Source organism: Caloenas nicobarica, chromosome 14, assembly GCF_036013445.1.
Source record: "Caloenas nicobarica isolate bCalNic1 chromosome 14, bCalNic1.hap1, whole genome shotgun sequence".
Classification (NCBI taxonomy): Eukaryota; Metazoa; Chordata; class Aves; order Columbiformes; family Columbidae; genus Caloenas; species Caloenas nicobarica.
Genome location: NC_088258.1, coordinates 10,487,293 through 10,514,607, shown reverse-complemented (window position 1 = coordinate 10,514,607; position 27,315 = coordinate 10,487,293). Strand labels below are relative to the sequence as shown.

The window sequence follows — 27,315 nt, the reverse complement described above, 5'->3', positions numbered from 1 at the left end:
TTGTCACGGTCACTCTGCCTGTGGGTGACGGTCCCTGAAGAGTCCAGCAGCTCCCCCAGCCCCTCGCCTGGGATACAGCCCAACATGGCATCCCTGACCGGGACTCAGCACCTGAGCCCTTCCGCACAGCCCATGGTGGGGCAAATGCCCCTGTGGGGGTGGGAGGTGGTACCCAGCTCCTCAGTGCCCCAGTGCAGAGTGCAGTGGAGGCACAGGATGAACCAGAGTGGGGCTGGCAGACCCCCAGCTCACCCGAGTGGCAGCAGAGCTGAGACACAGTCCTCTTGCCTCCATCCTTGCACTCCAGTGGCACGATGCCCAGCACACCTGCAGGAAAGGATACGAGAACAGCTGTGTCACCAGCTGTGTCACCAGCCTGCCCATGGCCCACATGATGCTCCCAGGAACCCCCACAGCCTGGGACACAGCGGGGGGACACCCAGCTTTGCAATGCAAGCCAAGAGGTGTGGGACTGTCAGCACCTTTGGGGAAACTCAGGGAAAGTCTCTTCCACTTGCCCTCAAGCCTCCTGGGGTCCCTGGGGCTGTCCCCTCACCCAACTCCGCAGGGACCACGGGAGCGAATCCCTCCCACCCCCCCAAGCCGCGCTCAGCACCCCTTCCCTTGTGCCTCACCCACTGCCTCGGCATTGAACGCGATCCAGCGGCAGCTGGCCTTCACGTGGTTCCCACAGGATGCAATGGAGCCCGCTCGGATACCTGTGATCCAGGCCTGGGGGAGAGAGGGAAAACCCACATCAGGAGATGCCTCTGCTTTGGAGGGACCCAATGCTGTGGCCAGAGCCCGGCTGGAGGGGAGACAACAAAGCATCGCCAGACACCCTCAGCCCCAGCGGAGCTCCCGCACCGATGGACCTGGCACTACCTGGAGGCTGCCAACACCAACATAGTCATGTTGGAGGCAATCTATAGGGCTCCATTCTCCGGGAGGGCCAGGGCAATGCAGCTGCTCATGTTCTGGGGCTTTGGGGCCAGCTTTGCCAGGAGTGGGAGACAGGAGCATCCTGGCTCCCAGTGCTGCTTCTCCCTGAAACTGCCCCAGCCCTGGGCTCTCCCATGGCAGAAAGGGCTCAGAAGAGTTTGTAATAAACTGATATTGGGGAATTTGGGATGGGACAAATGTTCTTGGGCTGTGAAGCACCACGAGGTCAGGGTGCGGCTGACTGAGGCAGATAGATGCCTCTGGCAGCGTGCTTCCTGCATGGACAAGGAACTGCACGACAGCTCCAAAATCCCACTCTGCAGTGTTTCTCACTTCTACTCCACGGCTGAGCACTGCACCCGTGGAGCGCTGGGACACCTTGTGCCAGCCGGACCTGCTCCAGGTGACACAGACACCCGGCCTCAAGTGGCCATTGGGACCAGGAACTCCTCGGCACACCCAGGGCCAAGTCCAACCCTCAAGCAAAGGTGACAGCCGGTGTTTTACAGGTGCCACCATGCCTGTACACCTCCGGGAGCCACCAGCATGGTGGAGAGCTGTAGCGGGGGTCCAGAGCAGTGGGTACCCCACAAAGAGGGCAGAGCCCTCTGCAGGGAAGGCAGCTGTGCATGCAGCCCCGAAAGGGCCGAGCCCCAGGTTTCCTCTCCTTGCACGGCTTCCTTTGGAGGCCTGACAGAGAGCAGCAGTTCCTGTAGCACTTCCTCTGGTCCTTGTCACAGCAGCCTGCTCAGTGACAGACGTGTTAACCCTTCTCCTGCCAAAGGGAGGTTCCTCTCCCCACACCCAGCAGGTAGGTCGGGAGCTGCAGTGGGGAGGGGGAACAGGTCTGTAGCGTGACCAAGACCCAAGAGGAAGGGTCCCACAATCTGTGCCCGGTCACCCCTGCACTGGTCCCTTGGTGAGGGGAGTCACCAGCCTCATCTGGCCCCCAGCATCCAGGGGTACCACGCAGGACCCCTGCAGCAAGGTTTCGCAGAGGGACCACTGATCTGGTCTGTCCTAGCCCCCCAATATCCCCGCACGCAGGCAGGAGCCCTCAGAGGTGCCATCCTTCCCACAGTGTGTCAGGGCAGCCAGTAAAGCACATACATGGTAACATTCAGCCCTAAAACAAACCACAAGTTTTCAGGGTGCCACTGCCAGCAGAGCCCCGTAGATGCTGCCTGAAGGGGAGAAGCAATTCAGATGTGATCCTTCATGATTACAGTGTGTTTCCTGATCTGTCCAGGTCAAGTGTCTGCCTTCACCTCCACAAACAACCTGCTTGGCCAAGGACACGAAGTGTTTCCTGCTGTGACACCTGAGATGGGTTTGGAGATGAGACGTCCACCTCCCACGTCCTGCCCTGCAGAGCTGGGTGACGTGGCCTTGCTTCCCAGGGACACATTTCATGCCTGGATGGGAAATGCCTTAGGAAATGCCACCTCCTGTGCACTGAGCCTGGCGTGGGCTACCGGAGGCAGGGCAGGTGCCTCCCTGCACACAAGGACAAGAGCACACCATCCATCCGTGTCCCGCAGAGCTCCCCCACCACAGTGACCAACACTAGGGCAGCGCTGACGGGAACGTCCCTGCCCGGAGGATGCCATAACCTCCCATGGCAAGGCACCCCAATACCTACACCTCACAGACACACACGCTCCCCAGGCTGGCCACTGGCATCAGCTCATCTGCACTCTGAGGCTTGCAGCTAAATGCTCAGTTGGCTGAGATTTCAGTGACCTGCTCTGCAGGTTCACTGAGGCTGGCACACCGCAGGGATGCTGGGATGCTTGAGGCTGGGCATGATGGCAGGGGCCACCATGTCCCCTCATACAGCTGAAACTCAGGAGGATGTTTTGGGTGCCCACCTGGTCTGCAGAGTCATTTAAGTGCAGGACAGGCCAGCCTGGTGCAAGGATGGCTTGGCTGGGAAGTTACAGCGAAGGAGAGCACTGATGTCCAAGGGTTGGGAGACAAACATTTTGGTGCCACCAGATTCCTTTCAAAGGCAGCAAGATGTGCTGATTTTTAGCAGCATCACCCACCCAGCATGAGCTCTCCACTTCCGGCCAGATGGTCTACAGTGAAGGGTACCAGCCTCCCACACCTGCATGCCACCTTGGCACGACTGGTAACCAGAGCATCCTGTACCATGTAACTGGCCCACACTGTCCCTTCTGCATGTCCCTTATCCAGCATCTCATGAGCTGAGATGGATCATGATTCCTGGCAGGGTTGGGACTGGTTACGTGTGGGGCAGAGGCCGGAGCTGGGCACCACCTGGCTCTGTGCTGCCCCGTGGGACCCACCAGACCTGCCTGGCCTCACCGGTGCCAATCTCCACAGCTCGTGGCAAGGGTGACGGGGCTCAGCACTGTCCCACGGGCCCCCAGCGCTTCCTCTTTGCCTGCGGAAGTGGGGTGGCAGGAGCGGGGCCCAGCGTTTCACACTCAGTGTGCACAGTTCCCCGGGCAGCACGGGCGAGCCAGGGCTGCCTGGGGAGGGCCCAGCACCAGCCAGCTACCAAGCTGAGCTGGGACGGTGGGCAGCATTAACCAGTGGCCAACAGCCTGTGCCAGCCATGCCCAGCCAGGGTCTCATGGCAGGTGGAGCACAGCCCGGCTCCCTGCCGCCACGGGGGCCAGTACCCCAAGCCAGTGGCACCGGCTGCACCGCCCCGGGAGGGCTGGGGTTCCCCACCAGCACCCGGCTGCAAAACATCCGTGGGAGGAAACCTCCGTGGACGCCGGGGCAGGACGCACCGGGTGCCAAGGAGGGGCCGTCCGGGCGACGCTGCCGCACCACGGCGGGGCACCGGGCCGGGGAGCTGGGCACGGCCCCGTCATACCGGCAGGGCCGCAGCAGCGGGACCCGAAGCCGCGCATTGCCGGTGCGGCACCACCGGCACCCCGGGGCCGCCCCATCGATGCTGCGGTGCTGGTCCTGGTCCTGGTCCTGCCCCTGCCCGCCCGCAGCCCCGGCCCCGCCACCCCCCGACCCCGGTACCGGACAGCGGGGAGCATCCCGCGGCGCTCACCTCCCTGCGGGGCAACTGGGCCTCGGTGTGCCGGAATTTGGACGCCTTGAAGCGGTTCATGTTGCTCCGGCTGCACCGAGCCGCGCCGAACCGAGCCGAGCCGCTCCGCCCGCCCCGGGGCCGCCGACCACGCCCGCCCCCGAGGCCCCGCCCCGGGACACGCCCTTGTTGGTCAGCCCCGACCACGCCCCCCGCCCCCGCCTCTGTTCGGTGCCCCGGGCTGTCCCTGCCCGGCGAGGGCCCCGTTAGCGGGACAGAGTGCGCCACCCCGGCGCGGCCGCTCCCCGGGACCCTCCTCAGAGCCCCCGCCCGTGGGGCTGAGCCCCGGCGTCGGGGCCACCCCGGGGGTGACCGTCTCGCGGGGTGCAGCCCCTTCCCCGCCTCCTGCAGAGATTCGGGGGCTCCCGCCCGGCAGCTGCCCACCCACGGGCACCCGGGGCTGCGACCCCCCCGCTGTCGCCCAAATGTCCCTCCGGAAACAATGGCAGCTGTTCCACCGGGCAGAGTGCGGGGGGCACAGCGGGAGGTTTCCCGTCCCGTGGGCTCCGCGTCCCCGTCCCCTCCCCGGCCTCGCAGCCGGCGGTGAACAGAAACCTTTGTGTACCGACAGCTGCCGGGGAGGGGGCAGGAAGAGACGGCTGGATCCGCGCCCACCGGGTCCCCCCGGGTCCAGCCACGGCTCAGCCACACCCGGTGCGGCCCGGGTCTCCTTCCCCACCGCCCGGGCTGTGACACTGGCGTGTGCACGGCGAGAGCAGCCGGGATCTGACACGGCCCCCCCGGCGCTGCCGTGGCCTCCAGCACACCGCGGGGCCGCGCATCTGCTGACGGGCGCGGCAAAGCCGCGGTAACGACGGCAGGAGAGACCTTGGCACGAATTACCCTTGTCTCTAGAGAAAAGCTCCCACCCCCGCGCAGGCGGCTGCTGGCACAGCCGGCTGGGTTCAGAACAGCCTTTATTTCGGTTCTCTGGTGATGCACTTTGGTGATGCTCTGAGCAACCTGATCCGGCCGAAGATGTCACTGCTCACGGCAGCAGGTCGGATCAGATGAGCTCCGCAGGTCCCTTCCGACCCAACCCATTCCACGGTTCTGTGATGTTTCACACACCCAGCAGGACGGTCCCCGCCGCGGGGCGCTGCGAGCGGGGGCTCCCCGGGGCCGGGCGGCCGCAGCCCCGCCGGGGGGGTGCGGGCTCTGGCTGTGCCCGGTTCCCCCGAACCGGCCCGCGGGGACAAGGACGCTCCTCCCGACGAGGGTCCCGTCTGCCGCTCTCCCTCGCCCCGGGCCTCGTGCTGTCCCGCGCCTGGCACCGCTCACAGGCCTCTCCCGGTGCCTCCCCGCCACGCCGGGGCTCTGCCGGGGGTTCCGCCGCGGCCGCTCCCGCTCCGCGCTCACCGCCGGGCCCAGCGGCGGCCCCGCGCATGCGCGACACCGCCCCGCGGCTTCCTCCGCAACGTCGCGCGTCGCCAGTGGCGCAGGCGCAGTGCTGCGCGCGGGCCAAGATGGCGGCCGGGAGCTCCGCGCGCTGGCTCGGGGCCGCCGCCGGCAGGAGCCGCGGGCCGGGGGACGGGCGGCTGCCGCTCGTCTGGCTGGTCCGGGGGCTCAGCGTCCCGCCGCCTCCCGCCGCCGCCTCGGCCCGCGCCGCCCGCCGCCTCCTGCCGCTGTGCGCCGGGCTCTGCGCCGCGGGTGAGCGGGGCCGGGGGCGGCGGCGGCGGGGCCTCAGCGGGCCGGGGCGGGGGGCGGCGAGCCGCGGGCCGTCGCGTCAGGGCCGGGCGGGGGCCGGGCCTCTTCCCGCGGCCTTGTCCCGCCTCCTGCCCGCCGCGGCGCCGGCCCGGCCCTCACCCCGGCCCCTCTGTCCTCCTCTCCCGCAGGCACGAAGCGCGTTGCCGCCGCCGCCTTCCACAGCAGCGCCGCGGCCCGCGCCAAGGAGGACTATTACCAGGTGCTGGGGGTGCCCCGCTCCGCCACGCAGAAGGAGATCAAGAAGGCCTATTACCAGGCACGGCCGGGTGGGGACACGCACACCGCTGCCGGGGACACGCACACCGCTGCCGGGGACACACGCACACTGCCAGGGACACACACACACCGCTGCCGGGGACACACACACACCGCTGCCAGGGACACACACACACCGCTGCCAGGGACACACACACACACCCCGCCGGGGACACACACACACACCGCTGCCGGGGACACACACACTGCTGAACACGTACACTGCTGGACACACACACTCCTGCCAGGAACGCACCACCGGGGCAGACAGGCGAGCACCGGGCCGTGGCCGAGCGCCTGTGTCCTGGCAGAGGAGCCGTAGCCGCCCGCAGCCTCTCTTGCACGGCAGAGATCAAACCCCCCTTTGGGATCGCTGTCTTTGATCCGCTGGAGAGGTGGGGGGGGGGGGGGAAAGCTCAGCACAGGGGTTTGGGGATCTCCTCAAAAGGGGGGTTCGGCTGTGCTGTCATCTCAGGTGTCCCTCCAGAAGGTCCTGGGATTGCTGGGAGATTCAGGAGGAGCTTCTGTAGTTCCTTGTACTGGGATGGTAATGGAAAATAAAGCCTATTAGTTCCCTAAAATACAGAGAGTGAGCGCCAAGCTCTACCTGATGTGTTTCTCCATGCTAAAGTGAATTACTTTTGTTTGTCTGTAATACTTGAATTCTTGTTGTTTAGCTGGCAAAGAAATACCATCCTGATACAAACAAAGATGACCCTAAAGCCAAAGAGAAGTTTTCTCAGCTGGCAGAAGCCTATGAGGTAATATACAGGATTTTATTGCCATGAAAGGGAAGAAAGATTGGAGAGTAGATGTAGGGAAACATTTATTGCATGCATTTCCTGTAAAACTGTGGCTAATTTTTTGCTTTAGGAATGAGTGCCTCTGTCCCAACAGTGTCTCCAGGAAATTACTTGGTCCAAATATCTGATTTAGCTTGATATGGTTTTGGTTGCTTAAATTTGGGCTCTTTCTTAGCAGTGAGTGACTGGCAAGGGTGCTGTGGTCACTGCAGTGGAATTATTGGTTGACTTAAATAAACCGAAAACCTGTCAGCAGTTACCAGGTGTTTGAGACAAAGATACCTTCCACTGTGCTGCACCCCAGCCCTGTTTCTTCCTGCTCTTCGGCTTGTTCAGAAATCTTCCTGTGGTGTTTTTTGCTCTTGTGAGTTTTTAGTTTACCCAACCACTCTTACCACCAGCTTTTACACGATATATTAATGATCACCTATATAATGTAAGCTATTCTTGATTATTATAAATTAGTAAGGTATTGTAATTTTCCTCATGATGATGAGCTGAGTAGGGAAGAAGGAGCTTTTCAGTAATTTGCGCACTGCTGAGCACTGGGGTAGCCCTCCTGATGACAGGCGGGTTTGAGAACATGGGCTTGTGGCAGTAACACCAGTAGCCCGGAATTCTCCTGAGAGATGCTGCCCTGCAGATACAGGCTGTCCACTTGCTCGGTATCTGTCTCCGGATCCTGATGGCATCGTTCTTTTTGCCTCGAAGGTCTTAAGTGATGAAGTGAAGCGGAAACAGTACGATGCGTATGGCACGGCTAGTTTTGATCCTGGCGCAGCGGGTGCTGGCGCAGGGCGGCAGTACTGGAGCAGTGGTCCATCGATTGATCCCGAAGAGCTGTTCAGAAAAATCTTTGGAGAGTTTTCGGGATCCCCTTTTGGCGATTTTCAGAGTGTGTTCGACCAGCCACAGGAGGTATGAAGTGCGTTTATTTTCTGAGTAATGAAAATGAGAAAAGCACAAAAGCTGGAGAGGGACACGAGTCTGTCACAAATCACTCTGGGAGCAAGCTTAAACAAAGAATTTGCTCTGGGAGTGTCAGCACGTGAGTGTCCCGTTGTACGGGCAGGAGAATCACATATTTTTGGTAAGCCATGTGGATACATTCTCCACACTTTCAGAGACAGTATTTTTTTTCTGGACTTCAGCTACTTCATCTGGTGTTTACTGACACCAGTTGGTGGTGCCAAACAATTCCGTCATTGTAGAGGCATCTTTTCTGCTGTACGTTGATTTACATATGTCTGCTTTGATCTCTAATGCTAAAACCCACAAAATACCTTTAAACTATAAAACAAGCCTTCCAGCATTAGGTTTGCCTGCTTAATTGGCTTAATTTTGCAACTCAATTGGCTTAACTTTGCAGTGGAGCCTATAGCAAAACAAAACCTAGGACTTGTTCTTATTACTGCAGCTCAATGCTCTTTTAAGTTTTGACGGTGTTGGTTCACGTGCTCCCTTCAGAACTGCTTGGTGTTCAGTACTTCTGGCTTTACTAAAAATGGCCTTTCTGTTATAAACAGAATTTTCTATTTTGTGCAGTCATCTTAGCTGATGACTTCCCTTGGTAAGTAAAGAGTTTAATGAGGAAGAGCTGATACTGTCATTGAGATTGAAGGCCTTCACCCTCCCCTGTTGCTGCATTCCCATCAAACAAAACCTTTAGAAATTTTAAGAGTTTTCCTGAGGGCAGACAAATGCTTGACTTCTATTTTTACTTCCTTTTCTATTTTTAAATCTCATTTCTGCTACACAACTACTCATCAGACTGGTGTAATCATTATTCCTGTAATGTCTGCTGTCCTTTTGTACCCCTTTTTATTTATGAGATAGATTATTGCTTCCTTGAATGAGGCACACCCTTCTGAATGCATTGTCCATCCATCCGTTTCTCCCCCCATGTATTACCTGGATGTATTTTAAGCGTTGTTTGATATTTGGCCTAGAACAATTTCATTCTGCTTAAGACCCCATTGCACATCAGTCGTAGATCAATGTCCCTGTTTCCTGTACAGTATATCATGGAACTGACGTTCACACAAGCTGCAAAAGGTGTTAACAAGGAGATTGTGGTGAACATCAATGACTCCTGTGAGCGATGCCATGGTAAAGGACACGAGCCTGGTACCAAAGCACAGCGCTGTCACTACTGCAGTGGTACTGGCATGGTAAGAGCTTCTTAAGACACAGGTTCTGCTGTGCTTCTCCTTGTTGGGACAAGTCAGTCGCTTCCATGGTGAAAAATTCTCAGTACAGTCGTCAGCTTATCTTGGGTGAAGCCAAGTTAATGTGGACTTCATGTTAATATGCAGTAGGAAGATTATCCTCATATTAAAGAAGTGCTCTGTGCAGCTAAAAGCACCAGCCTTCAGGGCTAGATCCTGTGGTGTCGTACATCCAGCAAACCATATTTATGTAGTGTAACAGTTCTGAAATTTCTTGGGTGTTAAATGGGGTACTTTGAATTGAGGAGTGGAGGGAGGAGGAAGGTGGTGATGGCCTGAGGGTAATCTTGAAATAAGAAGATGGTGTTACAATAAATAATGATCAAGCTTCAGGGTTCCAATTTCCACACATGAAAATGGGTACCAGCAGTCAGTCTGTGACCAGAATATCTCCCTGCACAGAGCAGGTGTAGTTGGACAGAGGAGACTGTGAGCTCTTCCCACTGTTTCCTCATGTGCTTCAATCTGGCGGGTGGCTTTCCCAGTTCAGTCCATAGCTTGGTTTCTGTAATATTTTCCTGGACACTGGCAATAATTCATGCAAGTGGATTGTCCTTGGATTCCTCAAAACACAGACATTTGTAGTTCCTTGTGAAAGAGCTTTGTTCCTGCTTGCACATTAAATCCTAGAGGTATGTTGTGTTTCCCTTCCCCTCACCATAAGACACTTGCTCACTGTAGTGATGGTTTTCAGTGGAAATCAGAATCTGAATCTGATTGAATCTGATCCAGCTTCTCACAAGCAGCATCCTCTCTGGATTTCTGAGCCAGTTTTCTGCTGCGCCCCTTGCTAAAGGGTATCATCCTGTCAGGATAAATGTGCAATTGGAGGGACCCAAATGTGCTTGGGCCAGTCACTGGTAGCGTTTTTGAAGCGAAAAGTACCAGCTCAGTACCAAATATTTGTACGATTTGTGTTTTCTTCACTAGGAGACGATAAATACCGGCCCTTTTGTAATGCGCTCTACCTGCCGACGATGCGGCGGTCGTGGTTCCATCATAACAACCCCATGCGTGGTATGTCGAGGAACGGGGGAAACCAAACAAAAGAAGACAGTGATGGTTCCTGTACCAGCTGGTTAGTGCTGTACTAGTGTGCTGCTCTGTTAAATAACTGTAGTGATTTGCTTCCATTTGGCCAACAACAAGGCACTTGCCTCCAAGCCCCTGCCAGGTACCAATGTCAGAGCAATGTAAGAAGTTTTGCTGCAGAGAAATTGTAAGAACAAAGCAGGCTGATAGCTTGGCAACTGAAAGGGCTAGTAAGGAGATGAACTTTTTGGACATGGACAGAAATGTTTGCTTTGCCCTTCCTGAGCTGAGGCTTTGGTTCTTGCATGGATCCTTGTAGGCAGCTTTTGAAGAGTGAAACTCTCAACTGTTTCGTTGCCTTGGGACTTTTGTTTGTCCTTGATGAAGCCTGGGGAGAGGGTGGGAATTTTGAAAGCCTTAGCCTGTCTCAGAGCAGTGGCCTTCCTCACCAGAGAGAATAAAAGGAGCAGTGGGGCTGAAGAATTGTTATTTTGAGACCGCCCTGGGTGAGCAGCCTGTAATTTTCCCACGGCTTGTGGAGGCTGCCCAGTGTTCCTTAGTCTGATGCATTTCCCAGAAGAATTCTGTAGGGATTGAAGTAATGAGCCTACTTGGGTTGTAGTGATCACGTCAGGTATAAATGTGTGCTGACACCCCCTTCCTTTGGCCACAGCTCCTGGGCACCTGTGGAGAGTGTTACTGTGCTGCCTGCTGGTAGGTCTCGTGCTCCTGGGTGTGTGGTGCTGCTGTGGTGGCAGGCGCTTGGGGATTCCAAGAGCTGCAGGTATTCAAGTAACATGTGAATTATAATGCAAGGTAACATTCCTTCTTTTTTTCTGATTGCAGGTGTTGAGGATGGGCAGACAGTTCGGATGCCTGTGGGGAAGAAGGAAATTTTCATTACGTTCAGGGTATGTATTGTTAAATTGTTGGCTCTTTTCAGTGTTTGTTGGTTGCTTGTTCCCTTCACAACTGCCTATGAAGTCTGAGAAACTCAATGGGGGGTGGAGGAGGAAGAACGAGTGATCCTTTGAAACAGCTGAGGTAACATGATCCACGTGAACTTTCTGAGACAGCAGGACATCTGCATTGTAACAAGTGGTGTAACGTTAAGTCTGCTCATGAAGAATTGCGCTGTTTGTTCCAGGAGGAGGCCGTTAGGGTCATGGGCATGAAAATGCAGAGTAGGTTCTTGATGCCTTGAGTGACTTGGAAGTCAAGCTGTCTGCTTGCACGGTGGGAGCGCTGAGGAGGGCTGCAGGACCGCCCGTGGGAGGCTGGCTGGTCAAATGTCCTTTTGCAGACACATGTTAAGTGCTGCTTAGCACATGTTTTGTAGCCTGTAGGTATCCTGTCGTTTCTGTCAAGGAGAAAATTTTTTTTCAGGATCTTTTTTGTGGTGCAGGAGGATGTAATTCTCTTCCAGCTTGTGAGGCCACTGCAAAGGCGCTTGCCTTCCTCTTTTCTTCTGGCTTTCTCCTGTTCAGGGTGCTGGGCAAGGCAGTGTCTTCTCTGCCTCTGCAGAATCATACTGACACTGATAAATTAACAACAGGGTTAGGGGAGGGAGTTGCTGAGCTAGGAAGCGAGGCATCCTCCTAAGCCTCTGGCTAATTACAGTCATGTCAAGATCTGTGTTCTTCTAAAAGACTGAACATTAACTTACACTTCTTAGCTGTGCAGCTTGTAGATGGTAAAGGGTCTGACTACAGCATTCTGGTGGGTTTTATTATAAGAAGTTTCAAAGCCATTTACTGTGAGAACTTGGTTGTGCCCACTTCTCTTGGGAACTGCCTGCCTTTTAGGTTCAGAAGAGTTCTGTGTTCAGAAGAAACGGAGCAGATATCCATTCAGACCTCCTCATTTCAATAGCACAGGCTGTTCTAGGAGGCACAGCCAGATGTCAAGGCTTGTACGAGACAATTAATATCACAGTAAGTACCATTATGTGGAAGAGCTTGGGCATAAATTAATGTGGGACAGCAGAGGCTTCTCCTTTGCTGCAAAAATGGTGCAAATCTAAGTCTGCCAGTGTTGAGTTTCAGACTTCTTCAGTATTGAGCCACCGGGTGGTTTGTGACCTGCCTGGTCACCCTCCTTTCCTATTGCTATGCAGGGACAGGGAAGGGAAGGGCTGGGTGGATTGCTGGACAAATCCCATCAAAGGTCTACAGACCATGGGCAATTCTCTACTTGTTCCTTCAAAAGCTTTTCTGTCATTGCTGATTTGGCTTCTGAATGTGTCCAGGTGTATGAACATACCAGATCTCTCCCATCCTACTTTGAAGCTTGCTGGAGAAGTAGTTTATTTTTATGGACATGTAATTACCATATAAATCATTAAACTAGAGTAATAAACATGACTCCTCTGTGTCCATAGATACCCCCTGGAATTCAGCCAGACCAGAGAATTCGAATGAGTGGGAAGGGCATTCCCAAAGTTAACAGTTACGGCTACGGAGACCACTACATTCACATAAAAATAAAAGTTCCTCAGTAAGTAGAGCTAATGCAAGTTTCTGGGAAATCTTGAACTGTTTGCAAAAAATGCTGTTCAGAAAGATTTTGTGGAAATTCCTTACTGCTTTATCAAGATGATTAATTTCTCGCTCTGCTTTTTATTCTAATGAGAGGGGGGTTTTGTTTTGTTGTGGGTTTTTTTGTTTTTGTTGGGGTTTTTTTTGTAATAATAACATTTGGCAACCCAGCTCTAAAAATCCTAAAGCCTGGAAATACATTAGTAGTCCTGCACCTGCCTATTTGCCTGGCTGTCTGCAATTCTGTCTGGATCTCGGTTACACAGATTCAGCGTTCTAGCTTAAAACGCACCTGTGCTCTCACACCTACAGCTTAAAGGAACTGAAGTCCTTGGGAGTTGCTTTTCAGACTGCTTGGCCACCATTTGCTCCTGTGGTGAAAGAACCTTGTTAGCTTGTATTGCTGCACTTGGCAAGGGTGTTCTTTCCTTGGGTGTCCCCAGCAGATGTGTGTTCTGTTGCAGCTCCACCTGGTTCTTCTCAGCACTTCAAAATACTTTGTTTTTTTCACTGCAGTTTGGTGAAATGCCGCGGGTCATATCTCTCCCCTTTGGGGCTTCTTCATTATAGATTGCCTATTTTAAGAGCACTATAGGGATTCTGAGTGTATGCCAGGTGTATTAATCTTGTAGTTCCAGTAGCTGCCTCTCGTGCATGCTGCCAGAGAAGGTTAAGGAGATCTGTAGACACATCTGTCCTGAAAAACAGCTGTAACCAACACTTCTGTCTTCAAATGCAGGAGGCTGACAGATCGCCAGAGAGCCTTGATGATGAGCTATGCTGAGGATGAGACAGATGTGGAGGGCACAGTGAACGGGGTCACAAATACAGCATCAGGTGAGCGGTGTGAATTAGCGCTTCTTCCTCATGGAGTTGGTGTGGGAGTGCAGAGCGCTTCCCGGGAGCTCCTGGGGAGGAAGGTGAGCCTAGGTCACCTCGAGACAGCATGTCAGCACAGCCTGCCAAGTGTGTTATATCGGAAATAGTTTTAGTGTGATGTTGGTAGGCTGTAGCATAAAGGAGGGAGCCTCTTCCCCAAAAACTTCAATACTTACTGGGCAAATCTCTGCAGGAGTAGAGAGCAGGTGTTGAGATACTCCTGGGCCCTGACAAGTTGCGGTGAGTCTCACTGTGGTTATGAAAGCCTTCTGCTCCCCACTTCTACCCCTGTGCCAGAAGTAACTTATTTTAGTAGCAGAGGTAGAAAAAGAGAATGTGCCTCAGGCCAATTCTATTGAGTGAGTGAATCTGTTCTTCTGACCACAGTGGGAACGTTTCTCCTTGAAAGCTGAACTGCCGTCAAGGTTGCTCTAGGCCATATTCTGTGCACACGGGGGAATCTTGGAGATATATTCATTGGTGCGGAGTGGTGGCTCCACTGTACTGACACAACATCCAGCGTGACAGAGTGAAGCCAGCTGGGGGCTTTGTAAAGTTGCTCTTTCAACTCCAGATTAAAAATTTTGATCCAGCAATTAGGTGTTTTAAGTTTCAGTGGCCAGGTACCTGGCAGCAGTAGTAGCTAAAGGAAAAAACCATACGGTAGAAGAGTAAGGCAAGGGCTTTGTCTTGTGCTGTTGGGAAACAACTTTTTCTTTGCTTGTATTGGAACAATGAACTTAAAGCTCGTTGGATTGTGATTTCTTTCTATGCTTGAAACAAAAAATACATACAGCTAGGCAAAAGTGAGAGTCTTTCAAAGCTGCTAAATGATCTCAGGAACTCAGGTCCTCTCTACTACATGTAGCGAATATAGGCTGACCTTCAGGATATTGGAAAGTGGCATCTGCCAAATACTTACCAATGTTGTGGTTTTTAGTGCTTCCATAACACACAAGTTATGTCTTTTCCACTGCGGGTAAGCATTAGAGGTCGGCCTTGGGAGGAAGGGGAGAGATCTCTAAGCACAACACTTTCATTCCAGCTTTTTAAAGATGTTTATGTGTTAAAGGAAAAAAATACTCTTCAAATTTGTTTCTAAAAAGTAAGCCTGCTAGTTTTTACCACACTTAAGCAGCAAGGCGGATTAAAAACAGTGCCAGTAGTTTGCAGCGTAGAGACAGGCTGTTGCTGAGAGCATGTCCTTGCTCTGGGAAGCAGGAACACCCTGAGTGGATGGTGGCGTGTTCTGCTGCGGGCCGCAGTATTTCACACCGTTGCATCAGTCTGAGCTCAGCGGTCAGCTGTGGGAGGACGGGGAGGACTGGACTTTGTGTTCTCTGTGCACAAAGAAAGCCCAAGAAGGATTCAGGAGTCTTGTTATTGACTGTTACACTGTAGAAAAAGGAGATTAGCAAAGAGGTCTCCTTAGTTCTTGCTGTAGCCACTTCTGGGGTGACAAACAACTTCTCAGGACCTGTTTATACAGGAAAATTATGCTTGTTGGTGCTGGTAAGATTCCTTATTTGGACACTTGTTCTGAAATACTTGCAGCCTTCTTCACTGTAGCCCGAGTTCATTTTCTCCTTGATACTGTTTGAGCACTGTGTAAGAATTATGTGAGGCAGGCTCCCGGTATGGTTTTGCAGTGCTTTGCTGTAAAGGGTCACACCACCACGGAACAGGAAGACAGATTGTTTCAAGGACCACCAATATAGGGTTTTTTTCTGTAAAGTCATGGCTGGCTGTGGTCAAATTGACAACTTGTTTTTTAGTGGCAGATGCTCAATTCTGAGCGTGTGTTTTCAAAGCCTGTGGAATCTCTGACTCAGTTGTGCCGCAGGAGAATTCCCTTGGCAGTTGCAGGGATGGGAGCGATGTTACCTGGGCTCATGGTCTTCTCCTCCACTTCTGGGATCCAGGCTCTCCAGTGCTTCTGTCGCAAGTGGTCCAGCACTGTGACTCACTGCCAGGTGCAGCCCTGGGTGACCACTTGCTTTACACGAGGATGCTGGCAAAACCAGCAAACTTGACCATTCCCCATCTAAAATAACCCTCTCACTTTGTCAGGGGTGCTGGCTACTGGTGGGAGATGTATCTGACTGCAGCCCTTTGCTGTTTGTGTCCAGGTGGCAGGGGGACGGCTAGTGCTGACGCAGGCGGGGATAGGCCTGAGGCTGAGGAGAACAAGGAGGGATTCCTTTCCAAACTTAAGAAAATGTTTAGCTCCTGACACCCCATCTGAGGTAGGAGGCCTCTTGTGTTTTATTGTCATCTTTCCCCCACACTAAGCAGAATTTGCACTTCTTGGGAGGTAGAAGCAGCAAAAGCACAGCACTGCTTCTCACTTAGCCTCAGGCCTTCCAGCCACTGGTGTGAAAAGCCCTAGCTGTCCCTTGTGACCTGGAGCAAAAAGCCAGGGACTAAACTGCATTGCTGCTGCAGCAAAAATGCTGGATATGTCTTCAGAGAGGTTGGCGGCCTCCCCTGCAGCTCTGCTGCCTTGTCTGCTCAGTGGCCGTACCCAATTCAAAGCCCCGAGAGCACTCCCATTAGCTGGTAAGGCTGGGACCAGGCAATTCTGCTGCCATTGCAAAGCCTGGCCTTGCCGGGAGGCACAGCTGGGCCTGCAGAGCCTCTGGTGCCAGTATGGGCTCACCTCTGTCACAGGCTGGCAACACCAGGAAGGAATCAATCTTTGTCGTAAAGCACAGCAAAGGCCCTGTCACACAAACGCCGCAGTCTTATAAGTCAGGGTGCTGTTTAGTTGGTGTTGGCCTGCTGCGAGGAAGCGCTGCACACCTGAAATCATCTATGGCAGATTGTGGCGTCTTGGGTTCCAGGGGCTCAGCTTCCTGTCACCGCAGGCATCAATGTCTGCTCTGCCAGTGTGACGGCAGGCCAGGCGGGGAGGTGCTCTTGTGCCTTTGGCTGATTCAGTCAGGAAATATTAAATTTTTCTCTTGCTTCAATTACAGGGAAGCGTTCTACTGGAAACTAGGAGCCAGCAGCAGCAGATTGTCTTTGCAGTTGGGGATGAATGTTTCTGGCAGCGGGCACAGGAGAGTGAAGAATGTCAGTCAACAGCAGTGAGAATCCCACCTGGAGAGGCTACAAACTACTGAGGCACCAACACTCATCATGATACAAAACCTACCCACCGTCCTAGGGAATGGTAATGAAGGAAAATACCAGCTTTGCAGAAACGCATCTCTCTCAAGGTTGCTCCACAGTCCGTACTGCTGCTGGAAGCTTATTTCATAAAAATTAAAGTTGAAATATTATTTAGAATCTAAACCAGTGGAAATGTGAAATAAAAATTGTCCTTCCAGCATAGAGCAGAGCAGTTTGCTGTAGGGACTGCAATATGGCTGCTGCTTGCTCACTCAGGTGTCCCTCTTAAAGCTAGATGTGCTTGGTGAACTTGTCACCACTTTTCTCCTGGGAGGCTTGGTGCGTCAGTGAGTTTTAACCCTGTCTTCATGACAGCTCTCCGGGCTGTCCTGCACATCTCAGAGTGGGAAGTCTCCCTGGGGCTGGGAGCAGTCAGAGCCCTGGCTCCCTCAGCAGCCCTGGGGCTTCTTTGTCCTGCTGATCTCCTGCACAAAGAGCAGAGATGGAATCTGCACTCTGCCTCAGGTTTCCCTTCACTCAAACTAACTAAAGTTACAACACAAATGCTGTCACTTCTGAATGGGTACAAGTTAATCACCAAGCCCCTTGCCAGTTTGGGACAAAGTCTTTTATTACATTAACACAACAGCTGTAGCATAAAGGATTGGTCAAAGAGTCATTGTTCCTACATGTGTGAGAATACAAGTGAAGCGGATCACTCCTTTCAGGTGGAGTTGAGCTCTTGCAGTGAGTATTTTCATCGTTACTGTAGCCTGCTGTTAGTTATACTGTGCAGGTACCATCAGCCCACATACTAATTGACAAGTTAAACAAGGACATGTCATAGTCTTGCCCTTCCTAATTTGCTGAAATAAAGCACGTGTTGCCTCCTGATTAAACTGTCTGTAAAGTGATTCTGTATTCATGTAAATAAGATTGACTTCATAAAGATATTTAACACATGCTGTGCCTTGCTGCCTTCTCTTCCAACCTCATCTGTCACCCCCTTTCACTCCTCCAGTAACAGGAACAAAAGTCTTTTCTGGGGCAGGGAGGGGACAGGGCAAGATATCTTGAGCACCTCTCTGGGGGCCAAAATTGTCTTTTAAGCACAGACCAAAACTGCCAAAGCCCAAAGCTCCTACCCAAGCAGCACCTTAAGCATATGGTGGCATGGGGGAAGCAATTTTTTGTGTTAGTCTTAAAAAATCTGGCAAAAAGGTTTCACTCAACTCCTGGGAGCAGCAACTGAAAGGAGCTCTAGGAGCCCAGATGTCAGGCCCACAGCTGAGAGCTGTCTGACTTGAGGAAATTGGCTCAGCTTTCCTGTTAGGTAGCATGGGAAGTCACTGCACAGTCCCCTTTGCCAGGGTGGTGCTAAGGCAGTGACCCATCTCTCCGGGTGTGCTGCTCTGCCTGCTGGCTCGCCTGCGGTGCCTCAGCCCAGAGAAAGCCCACAGTCTGCTGAGGAGCCTGTGCCAGTGCTGGCTGTGGGACTGCCATGGGCACCTGCAGTGACTGCAGAGCAAGCTCTGCCCTTTGGGGCCCAGCGGTGCTCTGTGTTCAGCCCCGAGCGGGCTAGGAAAGAGGGTGATCCTGGGAAAACAAGCCACCACCACCCTACAGCCAGGAAAACACCCAGAATCGCTAAAAAAACACCTCCATGAGGACAGTGTGCAAAGGTAGTGCTTCCCCACCTGCCTGCAGCTGTTCAGCCTTTCCTCTTGCTCCAGCTCCACTGAACAGTCTCAACCAAGACGCAGTAGAGCCCTGGAGCGCAGACTGGGCCAAATCTCTTCCCAGCCCTTCTCCAGGGCACTAGTGGAACGGCAGCGTGGCTCAGCGCAGGTCCCGTCCTTGGCCGGTTCCCACTACCTGCTGCAGGAGCTCGAGCAGGAGAAAAGGGAGGGATGGGTCAGAAGGCGGCCTTGTTGTCTGCCACCCACTGAGGGAAGGTGCGGGCCTTGGGGTTGAGTTGCATGGTCAGGTCCACATTACGGTCTGGCTTCAGGGCGTAGAACCGGAACATAGCGGCCAATTCCTTGTCCCCAAGGGAGCCACGTCTCTCATACTCCTCTGGTGAGATCTGCAAAAAAGAGTTGGGGGGGGAAACTGTGTTGTCACAGGGCTGCTGGGGCCCTTCCCTCACACCATGCAGGGAAGCTGAAGAGGGCTGCATTAGAGCAGCCAGATGTGTTATTTCTGCTGGAGAGAAGGGCTCTGGTGCTCTACATGTCATTTTGATTGGAGTTGTGTAAAGGAAGCAGCACCTCTGCAGTGGGAGGGCAAAATAGAAGAAAGCCAGGGGATGTACCTGCACTGGGGTACGAGCCACAGCTGAGGTGGGCTAGAAACATGGACTTGGGGGACCCAGAGGAGCTCCAGGGAGCCTAAGTGGCCCAGGCTGTACCTGGTACCCCAGCACCCAACCCCCTGCCTGAATCAAAGGGGGACCGCTGTGCTTCTGCACTGGAGCCCTGGTAAAGGAGGGCTGCTTATTTGTCCCCAGGAGAGCAGAACCTATAGCAAGCATCACAGATGCTTCATTTTTGCTGAAATGTGCTTTGTTCTCAAAGCAGAGGCTCACTGCACCGCTCATCCATCGCATTGGCTGCCCAAGGGGAGCAGCACAGCCAAAGCACAAACAAAAAACCAAGAAGTCATGGGGTACAGAGAGGCCAGGAGCGCTGTAAGGGTGACATGGCAAGGCCCTTGGGGAAGACCTGCTGAAGGGAGGGGCACCCGGCAAAGACCTGTTCTGCAGGTGGCCAGCCCCTGGCTCTTCTGGAGACCTTCCACTGCAGCTGTCCCTCAGAGCCAGGCACAGACCTGCTTGGCCGGACCCCACGAGCACATATCGTCTCAGTGACAATACCGACATGGCAGGTTTGGTGCCAACATGTGCTCCAGCTGCAAGCAGGGGCAGTGGGACTAATCCTGGACACCAGTGCTGGGTTGTACCAAACCCGTACACCGAGCCAGGAGGACCCTTCACCCCACCAGCTCCCGACCTTGCTGCTGGGGCAGGACACCACTGGTTTTGCCAGCGCTGTCTGTGCTCAGCTCCTGTACATGGCCCCTGCTATTTCAGCCCAAAGGGAAAGGCTGGCTTGCTGCTCCCCCGCTGCTGCCAGGCAGCTTTTGGGAAGGTGCAAGAATCATCCCCCCTACTGCCTCACTCCCAGGCCACAGCGGGCTGCAGGGTCCCGAGCCAGCCTCCCCCCACCTTGAGAGCATCACGTACACCAAAGGACGCTTCCCACCTTGCTGGCTTCCACGGTCTTGCCTGTCTGCTGGGAGAGGACAGCAGCGTACTCTGCCCTGGTGAGCTTGCCGGTGCTGAGCCCGATCACTCGCCCTATGTACTCCTGCGGTGACTTCAGCAGGCAAAGCACAACAGGCCCAAGGTCCTCCACTGCCATCCCATCCATGGGGGTGTCCCCCATGGGCAGCTCTGTACAGGAGAGATTGATCCCAGTCAGAGTGCAGCCCAGAGGTACAGCTGGAGTTTTTGGCTGCCAGCCTCTGAATGCGAGGTGAAGAAGAGCCAAGAGCACCCACCAGTGTGGTAAGCCAGGAGAGCACCTGCAGGGCTGAGCTAAGAGACTGTAAACGGCCAGAGCAGCATCGTGACTCGCCTGGATCTGCAGCCCCACCTCTGACCTCCAACATCCCAACTGCAGGGAGCTGGGGTGTTCAGAGACACCCGGGGATCTGCAGAGCAGCCCTCAGCACCAGAAATGGGACCATGATCTCACTTGCAGGCCATCAAACAGATCTGAAGGACAAAGCAGCTGCAACTTGCCGTGGTCAAACTGGTACAGGCCTCTTTTCTCCACCAGTCTGCAGCCTTGCTGGCTCCTCCACCCCTCAATGAGCCACTGCACAGTGGGAACAGAGAACTACAGGACAGTGACTGGAGAGCAGGAAGTCCCATCTTACCCAGGACAAAGGCATCTCCCTGCGAGACCTTCTGCGGCTTGAAGATGGAGAGGAAATTCTCGAAGTAGAAGGGCAGTCGGATGATCGTGGTGGGAACACCAGTTTTCTGGAAGTACTCCTCCACCACACCTTTGCCGTCAAAGTGGGGCACCTCCAGCTGGCCTCCTGTCAGCTGCTTCACGTTCTCCAGGCCGCTGTAGATGACGTGGCGCAGACCAAGGCACTTCGACAGGTCAGCAAGCCGCTTTCCCTGCGGCAAGAGAGAAGGTGGCCAAGAGGAGAATGGCTGCCTTGGGACATGCAGGGGCTCTCATCATCCCAATACATCCCAATTCCCCTTTGTTGCACTGGGCAGGCAGGCAGGATCCAACACGCCAGCTGAGCAAACTCCTCAGCATCTGGCACCCCAACCCCTCAGCTGCAACCAGGGTCGAGCAGACCCAGTGAGCCTTGGGAGCTGCCCAGGTGGAGCAGAGTCCTCTGCTTACACCATCCTACATTAGAAAGGCAACATACCCTCCAGCTTTGGTGCTAGCTTCTCCACCAAGCACGCAAACACAAGCACTAAAGATCTACCAGGGCCAACACACCTGCCCTAACATATTTTGCCTTTGTTCACTGCCATCCAGGAAAATCTGTCCTGGGAGTGAACTAGACCTTTGGGGAAGACCCTGGGATTTTTCATACCACAGCACATTTTGGCCCCAAAGTTGCAAGAGCAGAGAACTACAGGACTGCAGGCAGAAACAGCCCTGCCTCAGCCCCCAGAAGGCTCTGTGGAGCCCAGTCTTCCCACTCCTGCTACTGACTCCCAGGCAGTGCTCTCTACCACGCTGAGTCTTGAGGCATTTAACTGCTCCCTGAGGCACCAGATCTTGGAGCCACCCGACTGCAAGGGAACAAGGAACAAGTTCTGACTTTGCAAGAACTGGGACTTGGTTTGTTTGCAAGGCCTTGGGACTTTTCTGGACTGGCCACTTGAACCATCAGGGCCGGCAAGGCCACACTACCAGCTGTCGACCCCAATGCCACACACCTGTCCCTCGATCGCACCCTCCCAGGCCATTCTGCACATGGCCCCAGTTAAAAGCAAGCACCAGTACCTGTGCGATTTCTTTCTCTTTGCTGCAGTGCTCCCAGAAGTCGGTTACAACAAAGGTTCCGTAAGCACCTGCCAAGGCCAGCTCCAGTGACGGCTCATCGTCCTGATCTGCTTTCACCACCTCAGCTCCCCTCTGCTTCAGCTCCTTGGCCACCTTCTTCCCGGGCCTCCGTGTCACCGCACGGACCTCGAAGGTCCCATCTTCCAGCAGAGCCCGGGCCACGTTCCCGCCCTGAGCCCCTGCAAATGCAGACCTGTTCAGAGCCCCGGCTCCCCGCAGGGCTCTGCTCATACAGGCAGCGGGGGCTGTGAGACGGACCCGGCTCACCGCCCCACTCCCTGCGACACAAGGACCGAAAGTCCCTCCAACCCGCCCTCCTGCCAAACCTCCCGCCGGCTGCTCCAGCCGGGCAGGCGCTTTCCAGACCCCCTGAACCTCCACGGGCCCCGAGCCCGGGTGTTCCGGACGCTCTCGCTGCCCCTGCGCTCTGCTGGGGGACCCGCAGCCCCTCTCCCCGCCGCGGCAGCCGCAGGGCCCTGGCACGGCCCAGCCTCGGCCTCCGCCCGGCCTGGCCACAGCGCGGCACCGCACAGCCCGGCCTGGCCACAGCCCGGCGCCGCACAGCCCGGCGCCCCGGGGCTCTCGGAGCTGCGGCAGCACCCCGGGCACGGCCCGGGCCTTCCCCCGAGCACTCACCGGTCGCGCCGAACACCACGATGAGTTTCTTCCCGGCCATGAGGCAACGCGGGCGGTCCCGGGGCTCTGCCAGGGTGAGAAGCAGAGCGCTCGCAGCGCCGTGCGGGCCCGGCGAGGCCGTGGCTCAGCCCCCGGCCCGGCCTCGCTCCAACGGGTTCCCCGGGCACGGGACGGGGGCGGCGGGAGCGGGGAAGGAGGGAGGTCCGTCCGCGGGAGAGGGCCCATCGCCGGGCTCGGCGGGGGCCCGGGAGACACGCAGCCGCATCCACTCACAGAGACGGGCAGCGTCGCTCGTCCCCTCACCTCGGTTCGAATCGGCTCGGCTCGGCCGTGCTCGGTTGCGTTCGGCTGCGCTCGGTTACTTTCGGCTCGACCCGATTCTGTTCGGCTCCGCTCGGTTCCACTCGCCTCGACCCGGCCCCTCTCGGCTGGGTCCGTGTGGGCGGGGCCTCACCGCCCCTCGCGCTGCCAGGCGGCGCCGGGCAGCGTTGCACGCGGCGGCGCGCAGCCCGCGGGTCGCACCGGGGCCGCGCCGGGGACGGCGCCGCGTCCGTCGGCCGAGCCGCCCGCTTCGTCCTCAGCCGCTGTCCGCTTACACCCTGAGAGCAGCTCTGTGACCCCCCCGTTAGGGGTTGTACCGCTTCCGCCTCGGGGACCCGGAGTCGTCCCGAGGCTTGTAGACCCCGCGCCGCAAAGGCAGGAGGGTTGCGGGTACTCCAGTAACGCGTTTTGCACGATTTCTTGGTGTGGAAACTCGGCTGTTCCCAAGGAGCATCCCGCTGGAGATGGGACGGCTCGTTAGCCCCACACAAATGACTCCTGCTCGGGGGAAGGGTCCCTGATCACCCCCTTGCCGGGCAACCTGGAGGAGTCAGAATAAGCAGAGACACCTCTGGGGCTTTTCCAACCGTTCCTGCGGGTTCTGTGTCACCAGCTTCACCAGGCCGGTTAGGGACGCCAAGCAGAGAGTGTGCTCGCTGAGGGACATGTCAAACTCATGCTGCTGGAAACTCAGTAGGTTAAACTCGGTAAGTATGTTGGGATTGAATTGAGTAAACAGCCCAGAAAACACGAGTGATGTGTTATATACAGTTGCCAAGAAATAATTCTGATGCATTAATTAACATAAATGAATAATTGTGAAAGCAGAAGGTACAGCCCCAATGGGGGCTTCTGCACAGTCATTTTTTATGTGAGGGGTGTTTAGCTACAGCTTATCGGGAAGGTGACAGCTGATGGGACTTCCCAGATGCCATCTCCTCTTGAAACCAGCCTCCTGACTGCGTAGGAAATCACCAACAGACCTAACACATGGGAGAGGAAAGGTTTTATCCTTTTACCAGGGGCAGCCCTAGGACCGGCAGAGAGCAATCCCTGGGAGACCAGCAGCCCGGAGCGGTGGCCGAAGGTCCAAACTCCTGCTTGTCCCCACCTCTCCTCCCAAACACAGTTCTCCACATGCGGATGATCCGGCTGTGAGCCCACCCCATCCCCAACCAGCTATCCACCATGAGAGCTACCTCAGCCACCATCATCTCCACCATTAGTCATCGAACACATGGCAGCCAGACATAGCAGAGGGAAAGATGTCTAATTATCAATTTAGACAGAGCTTCATTAGAGCTACCAGCTCGAGGACCCCACTAGGGCAGGTCCTCTAACAGAATGTGCTATTTTCATCTGTTTTCATCACTGAGCTCTGCTCACTCTGATCTCTCTCAAACCACTCCAGCAGCAGGAGCTTTTGGCTCAAAAAATGAGTCATTTGGCATAGACCAGGATGGCAGCAAACTCTACCGTGGCATGGAATTATCCTGTTATTTTCATTACCTGCGCTTCCCCCGCTCCCCTGAGCACTGCCGCTCTGCCCTGGGACTTGTGGAAAGCCAAATTGTTTGCCTTGGGTCTCAGCGCTGCTGTGCCGCCCTGCCCACCTGCCTTATAGGGACCTCTCTGCCCAGCATCTCAGAATGGATTTGCCTAAATGCCAGTAAAACCTGTTAGAGGATTTACAAATTAAGGATTTTGTAGAACCAAAATGCAAAATAATGATCAACCTCCCTTGCCTGAGCAGAGCTGGGGAAGGGAGATCCTGATGGTCCCACTGCTGCCGGTGGCTCTGGCTCCTCAGGTGCAGATGCAATGTTGCCTCGTGCCACGCGATCCACCTCTTTAGAGAGAAACTCGTAATTCGAGAAAACATTCAGAACTGACAGAAAAATGGCTTTGGAGGAAGGCGAGTTTATTCCTGCTCCCTTATTCTGCTTCTTCAAGATACAACTTGAATTTACTTGTGGAAATATTTCCGTGCATGGCCCAGCAAAGGGCAGAGCTGTTGCAGCACCAGCCTCTTCCACGGGATCTCCCCAGCATTTCTGGCTAGTGAGGGGGCTGTGTAGCAAAACCCCTCAGCTCTTCCAGGCTGGGGTGAGCTCGTGCTTGTCCTTCAAGGAAATTTGGTGTAATTAGGACCTGGGTCAGCCTGGTTTTGTGGTTCTCCTGGGAGAAAGCAGCCATGGCTGGGGAACTGGCTGTGGATCATGCATCCTGCTGGGACAGACCCCATGTCACCGCTGTCGGGGCATCATATGGGCTACAGGCAGTTACCATGCGCTGCTGTTTTTCAGCAGATAACTTGCACCGATTTGCATAGGCGGCAGCCCTGTGCTGACAGGAAGGAAGATTGAGTGACACCCGCAGTGCAGGAAGGGGTGAGGAGCAAACTGAAAGACAGAAAAAGCCACTGGGCTGGAAACGGCGGTGCTGGGTGTCTGGGGAAGCCAGACCCCCCTTCCCCAGGTACTGCCTGAAACATCACCCCAGCCATTGGATCCCATCACCTCTGCGGGTCCCCCAGGGGCAGGGGCCGTCAACTGGACGGGCTTCCATTTTCTACCTTGAACCTGAGCATCCAGGCGAGGAGGAAGCAAAGCTCTGGGGATCAAGGGCTGAGCGGGGGCACAGAGGGCCTGCAGCCTCCTGCCACAATGGCGATGCCCTCTCTGCTCTCTTGCTACCATGCAGACCTGGTGAGGGCGGCACAAGGCCAAGGTAAGGTTTTGGTGGGGCTCCTTTTACTTTGGAGGGGTACGGGGAGAAGGGGAGGCATTGCTCAGCCCTCTTGCATGGGGCTGAGCTGCTGCAGACCTCTTGCTGTAACAGCCACGTGAAAAGGAGTTGCTGGGTCAAGGGCCAGGAGCTGCTGGGCAGAGGTCCCTGGAACGGGCAAGATGTGACCAAGTGCCAGCAGCACCTGGCAGAGCAGGCTGGCGTGGATGGCCACCGGTGCTGGCAGGAGCAGGTGTGCTGGTGCAGGGCCCTAAGCCCTGAGTGCTGGAGATGTGTGTGGGACCTCGTGGGGAACCAAGCACTTGTCACAAATTCCGTCCCTTTCCCTGCTACCGCCTGCCCAGACATGAAGGTGGCCACAGCCAGGCTGTCCTGTCTGCGCGAAGCTTCTCCACCTTGTGCAGCAGCAGCTTTTGCCTCCACGTTAATGTCATTTGCTGAATTCATTCCACTTCAAAACCATCCAAAAAAAATCCCCAGTATGTACCGCAAATAGAAAAGGATGAGATTCGCGACATGCTTGCCCATGGCACAGTGTGAAATGGCACCAAAGAGCGAGGCAGGGTCCTGGGTTGGTCAGCAGTCCAAGATGGATGGACCTTGAAACCCAGAGCTGCACCCCTGCATCCTGCTTTGGGAAAAGGCTCAGGATGCTTTCCCGGAGGGAACATTGGGGTCTCCAAAGCTGCAGCTGGTACCTTCTTCAGCCCTTTTCACTGCAGGGGATCCCCCAGCACTGCGTAGGACCCAGAGGAGCAGGGGATGGAGCGCATCAAGGGCCATGTGGCCATATGCCCAGACACCGGCTTGGCTCAGGAGCCTGAGGCACACTGGACTGCACCGATGCATTACACTTAATCCTTAATTAAGCACTGTAAGGTCATTAGGAGTACTATGTATTCTCTAGGTGTGGGACCAGCTGGAGCACCACCTGGGTGCTGTCACCCACTGAGACATCACCAGCGCCTGGGGTTCGGGCGCTGCGTGGAAGGGTTACCTGAGGCCAGACATTCGGGGCAGGCTGGGCAGAGCTCGGCACAGAGGATGTCCACATTGCGTGAAAGCTTATTTCTGGAGAACTCGCAGCTGCCTTTTGAAGTCCAGAGCTGCAGCTGCAGAGGGATGCTCTGCAACCTCAGGAAGCTGGGGCTGACACCAAGCATCAAACCCCGATGAGTTGCTGGGGTGGGTAACGTTCAGCATCCCAGAGCTCTGCATCTGTTCTGAGGTCAGTGGATGGGGCTGGCGTTGGTGACAGGCAGGCTGGCAGCAGTGCATTCCCAGTTTTCACGCTGATGTCCTGAAATCCCTTTGGTGAGAAGGGGAGAAGTTGTCTGCAGGGAGAGGATCCGCTTTTCAGTCAGCTGGGTGCATGTTCATGGTAGTGTCGTGGGGCCGTGATCAGCTCAGTAAATGCATCGTTCTTCATTCTGCAGCTTGTAAGGTGTAGCAGTACCATGCAAGAGACCGCCTCTCTGAAATTAGCTTCGTTTTTAGCTGTTTGGAATTGCCCATAGATTGATCTTTGATTTTTCCTGGTGAGATTGGCTGTTGGGACTGCTGGCATTCAGCCTGGGGGTCCTTCATGGCTCCTTGCCTCCATGACTTGCTATTTAACTCCTGCTGAGCCTGGGCCCCCTTATTCTGGTTGGGGTTTTGGAAAAGAAAAAAAAAGTCTGGTAGGAGCTAGATTTGGCTTAGGGAGTCACTCTGTAATTGCAATAAATTTTGTTAGCATTAAATCCAAACTAAAAAAAAAAAAAAATACTGCATCCAAAAATCATATGTAAGCTTAGATAACTGAGCTACCTGCAAATCTGCAAGTTTCATAATTGTTATCATGCAGAAGATACTTCATCACTTTGCTTAATTAACATAAATTAACAACGTGAAATCTTTTCAGTTCTGCCAAAAGGTGGCAGCCTGTGT

At 54.9% G+C, this 27,315-nt stretch overlaps 3 protein-coding genes across 5 annotated transcripts in view; 1 reads left to right on the top strand and 2 right to left on the bottom strand.

The window, feature by feature from the left end:
- The window catches only part of CORO7 (coronin 7), a 37,559-nt gene extending 33,476 nt beyond the window's left edge, over nt 1-4,083 (bottom strand). The window contains exons 1-3 of the mRNA XM_065645180.1: nt 3,983-4,083; nt 636-732; nt 253-327 (exon numbers count right to left, since the gene is read on the bottom strand). Of these exons, the coding sequence (XP_065501252.1) occupies nt 253-327; nt 636-732; nt 3,983-4,042 (232 nt within the window). The 5' untranslated portion in view covers nt 4,043-4,083. The remainder of the gene's footprint in view (nt 1-252; nt 328-635; nt 733-3,982) is intronic.
- Nucleotides 4,084-5,466: 1,383 nt separating this feature from the next.
- Nucleotides 5,467-17,536, top strand: DNAJA3 (DnaJ heat shock protein family (Hsp40) member A3). Of its 2 annotated transcripts, XM_065644715.1 has the most exons (12): nt 5,467-5,671; nt 5,857-5,984; nt 6,661-6,744; nt 7,498-7,704; nt 8,805-8,957; nt 9,945-10,092; nt 10,893-10,957; nt 11,852-11,980; nt 12,427-12,542; nt 13,323-13,420; nt 15,592-15,708; nt 16,441-17,536. In XM_065644715.1, exons 1-11 carry the CDS (start codon nt 5,488-5,490, stop codon nt 15,693-15,695), a joined length of 1,416 nt encoding a protein of 471 aa, XP_065500787.1. In that variant the 5' UTR covers nt 5,467-5,487; the 3' UTR covers nt 15,696-15,708; nt 16,441-17,536. The 2 variants fall into 2 exon arrangements, with proteins under 2 accessions (XP_065500787.1, XP_065500788.1); XM_065644716.1 differs by lacking the exon at nt 15,592-15,708.
- On the bottom strand, nt 17,190-22,757 carry NMRAL1 (NmrA like redox sensor 1). Of its 2 annotated transcripts, none has more exons than XM_065644717.1 (6): nt 22,591-22,757; nt 22,318-22,383; nt 21,622-21,860; nt 20,519-20,768; nt 19,840-20,030; nt 17,190-18,662 (listed from the first exon to the last, which is right to left on the bottom strand). In XM_065644717.1, exons 2-6 carry the CDS (start codon nt 22,355-22,357, stop codon nt 18,492-18,494), a joined length of 891 nt encoding a protein of 296 aa, XP_065500789.1. In that variant the 5' UTR covers nt 22,358-22,383; nt 22,591-22,757; the 3' UTR covers nt 17,190-18,491. The 2 variants fall into 2 exon arrangements, with proteins under 2 accessions (XP_065500789.1, XP_065500790.1); XM_065644718.1 differs by having other exon boundaries at nt 22,621-22,757.
- Nucleotides 22,758-27,315: the final 4,558 nt, after the last annotated feature.